The sequence below is a fragment of the Gavialis gangeticus genome, unplaced genomic scaffold, assembly GCF_001723915.1.
Source record: "Gavialis gangeticus isolate Ggan-Ray unplaced genomic scaffold, GavGan_comp1, whole genome shotgun sequence".
Taxonomy (NCBI): domain Eukaryota; kingdom Metazoa; phylum Chordata; order Crocodylia; family Gavialidae; genus Gavialis; species Gavialis gangeticus.
In genome coordinates, this window is record NW_017729024.1 from 158,360,663 (window position 1) to 158,370,266 (window position 9,604).

At 43.3% G+C, this 9,604-nt stretch overlaps 1 protein-coding gene across 5 annotated transcripts in view; it reads left to right on the forward strand.

The window, feature by feature from the left end:
• Window positions 1-8,989, forward strand: part of CUNH5orf42 (chromosome unknown C5orf42 homolog) — a 132,902-nt gene extending 123,913 nt beyond the window's left edge. For 4 of the 5 annotated variants that reach the window (XM_019517944.1, XM_019517945.1, XM_019517946.1 and 1 more), the window contains 7 exons: window positions 1,218-1,279; window positions 1,749-1,916; window positions 2,626-2,735; window positions 3,175-3,258; window positions 5,728-5,871; window positions 7,641-7,801; window positions 8,267-8,989. In XM_019517944.1, coding sequence (XP_019373489.1) covers window positions 1,218-1,279; window positions 1,749-1,916; window positions 2,626-2,735; window positions 3,175-3,258; window positions 5,728-5,871; window positions 7,641-7,801; window positions 8,267-8,407 — 870 coding nt within the window. In that variant the 3' untranslated portion in view covers window positions 8,408-8,989. The remainder of the gene's footprint in view (window positions 1-1,217; window positions 1,280-1,748; window positions 1,917-2,625; window positions 2,736-3,174; window positions 3,259-5,727; window positions 5,872-7,640; window positions 7,802-8,266) is intronic. The other variant, XM_019517948.1, reaches the window with a different exon arrangement.
• The last annotated feature ends 615 nt before the right edge of the window (window positions 8,990-9,604 follow it).

Below are 9,604 nucleotides of genomic sequence, written 5' to 3' on the forward strand. Positions count from 1 at the left end.
GAATATTTGTGCTTAGTATTACTTGGAGTACCCCCTAGTTGTTAGTCATGGATTATAGGTAGGTGGTAGATGCCAATAAACATCAGGATGTTTCTAACTATTCCTCCTATTCTCCATTAACAACAGAATCAGCAATAGTAGGCACTTCTACATGAGACATTTACTGTGCAGTAGACTAATTAGCTGCACAGTAAACATCACACAACTACATGTGCACCTCTACTAGGCTTGAGTAAACAAATTTACTCCACAGCATGATACTACTTGTAAATACAAGTACTATCCTGCTGCAGAGTTCCTTACTCTGCAGCAGTGTACATGTAGATGCTGCCCTGGGTGGCTGGGGCATGAGGGTGCTTCAGTGGAGAGGCTGCCTGCTGACTAGCCCCATGCTGAAGCACCATTGCCCCAGCCAGCCCCTCCACAGCATATTAAACTGCGGGGAGCAACCCTGGGCTGGCAAGTGCGCCCCCGGCCCCCCCCCGGGCCCTACCAGTGGGGGCTGCTCCAACCTGGCTCAATGTGCAGCAGTCCCAGGCATGTGTGAAGACAGTTTCTGGGAGCAATAAACTTTGGAGCAATGAGTTCTGGAGTTTATTCATACGCATTAATTGCATGTGTAGATGCACCCAGTTGGAGCAATCTGGGCTAGACTTATTTGGTGCTTTTCTTAGAGCCTCTGCTTTATTTAGTCATGAGATTGAAACTATCTCAGCTTTCATTTGAAAACAAGCTTGCAGCTCTCAAATCTTTGGACATGTGTGCCCTGCCCTGGTAGTTGAAAGAAACAAAAAGCAATCCTACACAATTTTTAAAAAAGTGTAGTGACTTTTAAACCAGTTTTGTAGCTTTTGAGGAACTTACGAGGAGATTTGAACATTTGTGATTGAGTGATTCTTTTTTTTTTGTGGAAATGAAATATTGCAGATTTAAGCACATGGATTACCTGGGCAGCAGCTATGGCTTGGCTGGGTCTGTGCCATATTAATAAATGGTTGTGGAGCCAGGGTTTTAGTTATTTCTCTAGAGTTTGTGAAGCTCCAAGGCATACAGCCTTTTCCGGAACTTCTTCTGGGGTAGTATAATTCCACGTTGCTTCTTACTCTGGGCGGTGTCTTCAGTATAATCTAACATAGTAGCTATAAAATGACATGAAAATGTTTTTGTGAGGTGAACTAAAATATATAACAAGTTAATGTTTGTCTTTTTTTTGGTAGAAATTTGGTCTCACCTCAAAGGAAATTAAACTGAACCAGAAAAAGAAAGAGGAAAAGGATAAGTAAGTTACTATGAAAGGTCATTCAGGGTATTGCTGTGTATTTTTTTTAATTTACCATTCTACCAGTTTTGTTGCTTAGCTAATTTTATCCAGTTTAATTCTGAAGTTCCAGATTTGTAATAACTTTTGCTATAAAAAAGCATTACCAGTTTATGCTTAAATCTCTAAAAGACAGTATTCACTGAGACATTTGAAAAAAGTTGAGCATTTAACTTCTGGATCCTGTAGCTTCATGTGCTAATGTGCTATTTTTGCTAGTGCTCAGGTTCCCTCTGAAGTTTTGTTTTTGAGAAATGTTTTAGTTTTGTGCAACTTATCTAAAGAGTGATGGCAAAAAGTTTTTCAGTAACCATCATAAAATATTACAGAAGTGGACTGAGGAATCCACAAAACAGTTCTAGTTAAAAATTAATAACTTTGACTGAAGGGATGGATGAATATGTAACTTCTTGTTCCTTTTTCTCCAAAGAGCTCTATTATCTGAGCATCATAATTTTAGAGTCTCACAAGCACTTTCCCTGATGAATGAGATGTTATCTGAAACAGTACAGCTTCCTACAGAGAAATGTAGACCATTGTCCAGAACAGCAAGGTCACCTCGAGGTTTCAGAAAGCAACTTCCCGCATCTGCTAGAGGGTAACAGCTTTAAATTTGAAACCTTTGGTGCATAGACTTCCATACAGCTTTTCAGATTTGCCAGCTTACATAAGCAATTTGTCTCGTGCTGGGTGGGATTAAATCAGGCAAAGGTGTATGTTGCAAAAAAGGTCTGGAGGATTCTCCTGGTGTGTGGGAGTCTCCGGCTGGCATAATTGAGTCCTGTACAAATCCCTCTGCAAGTGCCACCATAAGTAGCCAGAGGGAGCACTTAGTGGAGTTCTGTTCTGGCTATGACCAACTTGTGGATAGGCCACTAGGGCACATAGCCAGATGGCATGTGACCAGCCTCAGAATCACCCAGCTTCCCTGTACTCATCCCCACTTCGCTGCATTCAGTAGGTGCTGCATATAGCCGAGGAGCTGGTTCAAGATCTTTGTAATATTTGGTAACAATCAAGAAATGCGTCTTTTGAAAAGTTTTAGACTTGACTGCATGTCTTGGCTGTCAACAGAGACTTCTCCTTATACATACTTTGTCCCTTTGAAGCTGGCAAACATTACCCAAAAGAGCATTTTGCTGCTTATTTCCTTTAAGGAAATAATGGAATTTGATTTAAAATTAACATTGTAGCGTCTTCTTTTAGGCATGTAGACAAATGTAAATTGTTTCCTCTTTGTTAAGACAATGGTATGTTATCAGCAGTGATAAATATATTTTTTCTTGCTTTAAAAATCATCCTCGTAGTTGGACACTGTCAGCAAGTCAAGCTGAAAGGAGCAGGATTGCTGCCAAACCTGGCTTTCAACCAGCAAGATCTCTTTCTACTCCACCTCTTGGTTTTGATCAGTCCAGAGGTAAGAACTGAAATATCTTGGTGTATATGCCAAGGGCCTTGTCAAAATTCCTTCCTACACTTCATATTTTATACTCTTTGTATGTTTGCCCTTTATACATGGATGCTAACAAACTTATGCTGTAGTACTACTGTAGGGCTGTAGTACTTAGAGCCCTAAGATGTGGATTGTCATTTGAGACTGAGAATGTCACCACTGTGATGTGTCAGGCCTCTCACGAAGTATAGCGTGCTTGCTATGTTGTCCTCACCATCCCTTGCAACGTACACTAGCGGCATGTCTGTGCCATTTCTGCACAGCTCATGGAGATGGATGCATTGTAATCCAGAAAGCAGAGATATGTTGGACTCAGTTTTTTAAAATTTTTCTGAGAACCTAAATTTACTTCAGAGAATAATAAAACTGCCTGCAGTGAAACTGGTTTGTGTATGTTTTTTAGGAACTGCTACAGCAGTATTACAGAAAAATATTTCCAAGGACAGAATTAGAAGTGCAACGAGGTATCCTGTTAATTCGAGGCAAGGTAAGGTAGAGAGAACTAAGCTAAAAGTTTTTCAGCTAAAGGTTTAAAGCTGCTGTACTTTAACAAAATGGATAATAACTAACAAGGATCTATTTAAAACATTTCTGAGTGATGGTCACAAACTTGGGCTTATAGTTATTGGGCCCATGACTGAAGAACAGAGTTGAGTATAAAGAGGAAAAAAGTTTTTTAATAAGTATTTTTCATTTAAAAAACCATAGTTTTCAGTGACAATTTCAAATGTCTTAGCCACTGCACTCGCAACAGATTGCATTTCCCAGGCTGTTAATGGGTACCCGGGACATCTACACAGGGCAGCGGTATACAGCACACACTGCTGCTCGCCCTTGTGCACCTGGAGCTATGCCAGCGAAGGTGCCCTGGGGTTGTCCCAGTATCTGTTCTCAAGCACACTGAAGACTGAGGTCTTGAAACTGGCTGTAGCAGGATACCTGGACTAGCCCCATAACATATTTCTAGGTTTGCTGGTGATTATAATGTATCAAAGCAAAAAAAAAAAAATAGGTAAAAGCTACTTATGAAAATAGTAAAGGAGGCAGAAGACTGGGTTCTGTTCCCAGCTCTGCTACTAACCACCTAGGTGAGCCTGAACAAGTCGCTTTCCTTGTTCCTTTGTCTTCGTGGTCTGCATGAGCTTTCATGTCAGGCCCTGTGCTTGCTGTTCATTTCTGCAGCACCTAACAAACACAGTGAGGCTCTAATCTTGTGGCTTTTGGATGGTACTGGCATATGCACAGTTAATGTAAGAATTAAGAGTTACATAGTGACTGCATGAAAAGCAGTTAGTACTACTGGCTAGAAACACCCACTGTCTGTGAACTTTTAGAGCAGAAAATGCCAGATCATTACGAGAGGTTTATTTTGGCCTCATCTGTCACTGCACATCATGAGGGGGGAGCAGAGCTATAGTCCCAGCTGCAGAGTTCCACTGCCAGTCTGCTCCACTCCCCCAGCCCTAGGGTAGGAGGCAGGAGAAAACAGAGCCATGGGTCCCAGCAGCCTCCTGTCACACCTCCGAGCTGGAGAGTGCGTTGTTGCGAGTTGCCACAGCAATTCAATCCAATCAGGAAGTGTGATGGGGCTGATGCCTGCCTAGACCCTGAGTCAGCCAATTCTCTGGAGTCATTGTGAACAGAGATGAACAAACCAGAGAGGGAGCTCCCCAGGGGCTGCTGTGGGGGGAGAAGTTCAGCAGGGGGTTGCCTGGAGAAGGCTTTGTTTTGTGACGTCTTGTGCCTGTTTTGGAGCGATTGCTTGACAGGGTTTGTGTTCACAGCTCTGCGTGGAGCAGTTTGCTTCAAATGGTACTGGTTTAGCTAATGTGGGGAGGCTGGAAAAAGGCAGAAGTGAGGACCTCAGCACGCAAGAAGCAGAGGACTCAGCTGTCTGAAAGCAGGAGGTGCAGGGCCTCAGAGATGAGGGTTGTAAGACCACTGCACCAAGAAGAAAGAGGAAAGTGGCAATGGTTGATGACTCTTTTCAGTGGGTGGGCAGAAGCACCAATTTGTCATCCAGATTTGAGGTCCCGGGAGGTGTGCTGTCTGCCTGGAGCCTGTATTCAGGATATCACAAAGATTCCCAGAGCCCATCCATCCCTCAGACCACTGAGGCTATGCCACTGAGCAAGTCAGAGTTTGCTTGCTGTGCCCAGCTGCAGAGCAGAATGCAAGTGTTCAGTATTTCCCATGTTTCTGGGCTGGGTGGGTGCCGCACTGGGCCATGAACAAAATTTTTTTCTCTCCTGTTGCTACACATACTGAGTGGGGGGCTTCACCTTCCTCAGAAGCATTGGGTGGTAGCTACAGCCAGAACTGGGGATTTTTACTGGGCTTGCCAGTGCTCCTACTGAGACTTAAACCCAGAGGTTTCTGGCTCGAGGGCTTTGCCCCTCTACTTGGGGGTCAGTGAGGGTTTTGCTTTGCTCTGTAGCAAGGGTCATGACCCTCTCTCTTGGTCTGCCCAGCATATTTTAACAACACTTGCAGCAGTAGGACACTGACCACTGCTGTCGCCCTGTTTTACCTGTGGAGGTTAGTAGGGTGCTATGCCTTGTAGTTTTGTAACAGTCAACTGTGTAGTTTTAGTTATAGGTTAGACAAGGACTTGTATGGGATGGTTTAGGCAGGGTTTGGACAAGACGACCCCCAGAGGTCCCTTCCAGTCCTATTTGTCTATGAGTCTATGATTGTGTAGGGAAGCCTAGTAGCCTAACTCAGGATTGTAGATGTTGCTAAGTGCTTCCAAGTTGAGCTCTACGGTGCTGGGCATTGCAGCTCCATACTCTTTTCTGAATTTAGTCCCACCCTCTCATTTTCTAGCCTCCAGCCTTAATTGCAAGTACGTAAAGTGGGGCAAGGAGCAAGATCATCTTGCACAGTAATTTTTGGGCTTAGTTTTATATTCACGGCTGTCTCTTATGGAATTGTAATTGTTTTTTTCTTTTCCAAGTTGCCTTTTGGCCTCAAGACCGATCATCCCAAGTCATCGGCAGAGGAAGAGCTGTGGATTTTAGCCAGAAGAGAATGTGGTTGCAAGGCAACAGAAACGAGATGCAAGTCTTGAATGCAAGGCCACCTAGTTCAGCCAGACAAGGTTTGAATGTGTAATGAATCAAACTAACAGACCTAAGTCTTCTTTCCATTACCCCAGGCTTATGCTAATGGCATTACTAGTGTTAGAGCAGTGTGATTAAATGGAGATGTGGCTTAAACTAGCCTCGTAAATGGGACTGCGCATCATTATTCTATGTGGAATTATTCTCTTGCTAAAGGTCATACAATTCAATCAACGGGAATAAATTCATAGCACATTTAGATAGTTTCTGTTGGGACAAGAAAGAATAGGCTTCTGTTGCATCTTTTCCAGATATACAAGTATATAGCATACCTTGTTGTTGTACAGGGCTGTCCCTTTTCCCTTGGTTTAATCTCATTTTACTGTAACTTCCAGTTTCCTTCCACATTTTACTTCTGTTGTTGTTTCTTCTCTTAGTCGGTCGTGTTGTCTTACAATACTTTAGCTGCCAGAATCCAGTAATGCAATTTTTTGTTTTTGAGTCTTCCTTTTTGTAATTAGGCCTGTGTGTTGTATTTCAGAAGCTACTAAGAGTTTCATTAAAGTTTCAGATGATGCTGGTGTGGACAGCTTGCAATCATTACCACACCAGTTGTTTGTTTTTGGAGTTGTTTGTACATTAGTATGTGAAACATTTACATAGGATGCTACAGCAAGAGAGTTATCTGTATGAATCTTCTTCCTCATCCTTTTTATGGAAGAGTGACCCAGTTATCTTGTACAAGGTGACAAGTAGAATAAGTCAGAAATTTAATTTTTGTTCTTTGGGAAATTCCCAAACTTCAGAACAGAAACTTTCTGGAACAGACCGAAAAGCGTTTCAAAATTTCCAGTTGAAAAGGGTGAACCGCTGCTTTATTTTTACTATTTTGAAACATTTCTGGGACTGCCAGAAGCCTCGTCTCAGGTAGTCCACTTGAGCTGTCCCAGAGCCTGGCATGGTGCCTTGGATCCCAGGCTACTAAGGAGCTAGCAACGAGTCATGCAGTGCTCGTGGCTCCTACTAAGAATGTGAGACCTAGCAGAGAGCACCAGCTTCCAGACTCTCTGTGAGCCCTGGAGGGGAATGGCCAGAAGAGCTGGCAGAAAATGCAGTGTTTCCCTCAGAACATCATCACAATTCACATGTTCTGAAGGAAGGTTTTGATTTTGGATGAATCATTACATTTTAGTAATAAAAAATATAAAAGTACTCAGAAAAATTTCTGAGCAGCTGCTGATACAACGCCAGTGCTTGGGGGTAAATCACTAGGTGGCAGGTCACTTGGGTGTTGCAACACTGAACAGAAATGTTTCCTTGTGAGTCTGAGACTCTCTCCAAGGACATCTGCTGACCTCCCCTTTTCTAGTCTGAGGGTTCAGAGCAGACTAGTCTGTTGCCATGTCTAAGTCAGCTAGTACCACAATAGGCAGCCTGTTTTGCTGACTCAATCCCCTGAGCTTTTAAACAAGATTTTATAGGTACTTAAAACAACACCTGGTGTTGCAAAATCCACTCCTGGATCTACAGTTTCTGTGCTCTGGTTGCCCTGGTCCTTCAGAAAGTTCTCCATGGTCTGGTGGGGCCTGCAAGAGCCTCAGTGCTGAACACAGCTGGAAAATCCTGTTGCTTTCCAAGTGGACAGAGGGGTCATAACAGTCTTCACTGTATTTTCCTGCCTGAGCATGGCAGCACCATTAATTCTGTAGAACCAGGGGCATGGGACAATAGTTAAAAGCATATGGACAAAACACATATAAAACATACCATCTGTATTTAATCCACTGATTTTTGTTTCCCTGCTCAGCCTCTGCAGTGAAACAGGGCAGGCCTGGACTTCATGCAGCTGCAGTTCAGACAGAAGAGACAGGTCTTGATGATGACATTGAGCGAGAGTCCCTAAGTCCATGGAGCATCCCTGATGACATCCAAAGAATCCTGCGTGACCATTCTGGTTCCTTCTTTGAGGTAAGGCATCTAATTATTACAGAAGTCATTTGGGACCCTGCCTTGGGCCATTAGAAGTGGAAGCATAAAAACCTGCCTGTCTTTTGCATTTGAAATGTATTTCTTTATCGTGGCTGGGGGATGGGGCAGCAGAGCCTCAGGTTAACGTCAAATTACTGTTGGTCAGAAGCACGTCAGAGGCTGGGAGAACCGATTCCCCTCATGCCTTAGGGGGACAGACTCTTGTTGCCTGGCCATAATAGGATTGCTGTGGGCTTATTTCAAGCTGCTGCCCAGTAGCTAACTAGGCCATACTCTGGAAAAGTCCTATTGCTTAGAGGAAGAAAGTTAATCCAGCGTATCTTTTATAATGGACCTGCAGTAGATATTTAGTGAGACCAGGATAAGTTTAAGATGCGTGTGATAAGCAGGTATTAAGAGGCCCATGCTACCATGGCTTAAATTTCATCCTTTTGCTCCTAATAGGGTTCTGTGCCTTATGATGATGATTGCCCTCCTCTCGGCACTGATGATATTGATAACGTATCGGAAAGCACAGGAAGTATCCTCAGCAAGCTGGACTGGAATGCAGTTGAGGCTATGGTAGCAAATGTGGAAGACAAGTGACCCCAATCATGGTACACTTTCACAGCAGTTAAAGCGTGCACATTATATCACATGTATACAAATACAGCATAGCACATGTACACAAAAATTCTTGTTGAAAGCAATGGGGAATTCTGTTTAAAGCTCAGTGGTGGATCAAGGGACTTAGCGGGAACCTGCAGAAAGTATCTGCCTTCTTTAAAATGTTCTCTTTTAGGCTAGAGCCTAATCCTGTATTATGCAGTGGGTCTTCAACTCTTAAAGAGTTGAGCAAGCTCAGGACAGACTGTCAGCATATAAAGGCCCTCAGCATTAAATTTATCCTGTGCATTTGCAAAGAGCAAGGGAATGGCACTGGTAATAGTGATCTGATTTCTAAAAGTCAGTGTGTGCCTCCAGTTTAGATAAAGTCTGAAGGATCAGGTGTTTTCTCCTCTGCTTTTTAATATCTTAAATTAATAAAATGAAGCTTTTTTACTTGAAGAGCACTGGTGTTTCTTGCCTACATTTTTAAATATTAAAATATTTAACTATTTTGAAATTTAAGAATTGTAAACGGTTGGTTTGGCTTTAATAAATGTTTGGTTTTATTCAGTTACTGCATTGTGTGGAGTTGCCACTATTGTCATTCTTGTCATAGAAGTCACAAAGCTATAGGGCTGAAAGGGACCTCCAGAGGTCATCTAGCCCAAACACCTGCCTGAAGCAAGATCATCCCTATCCAAACCATCCCATACAGCCATCATCTAAACTCTGCATAAGACTACCTTCAACCCTGATGACATAGAATTAACACCCTAACCTGGCACAGGTAAAGCAGGGGAACCATGGCACCAATGTTCTCCTTCTACAAAATGTTGTCAATATACACTCAAGAGGTCCCTGGTCAAGGGCACCCCCTGCTACAGGGGAAGACAAAAACCTCCATAGTCCATACCAATCTGACCATGGGGAAACATTCTTTCCTGACCCCAAATATGGTGATCAGTTGGATCCTGAGCAGAGTGGCAAGAACCTCTAGCCCAGAACCTCTGGCTTTGCTCTTAGCAGGAGACTTGACACACCCCAGTTGAATTCCCCATCCTTAGCTGTAGCCAACACACCATGCCTCTGGGGAGGCTTAAAAATACCCTGACACACATAACAGAAAAAAGGGAGGGTGGGGGAGAAGGGGGTGGCGGGAACAACCAGCAAAGTCCAGAAGCATGAGAAATACCC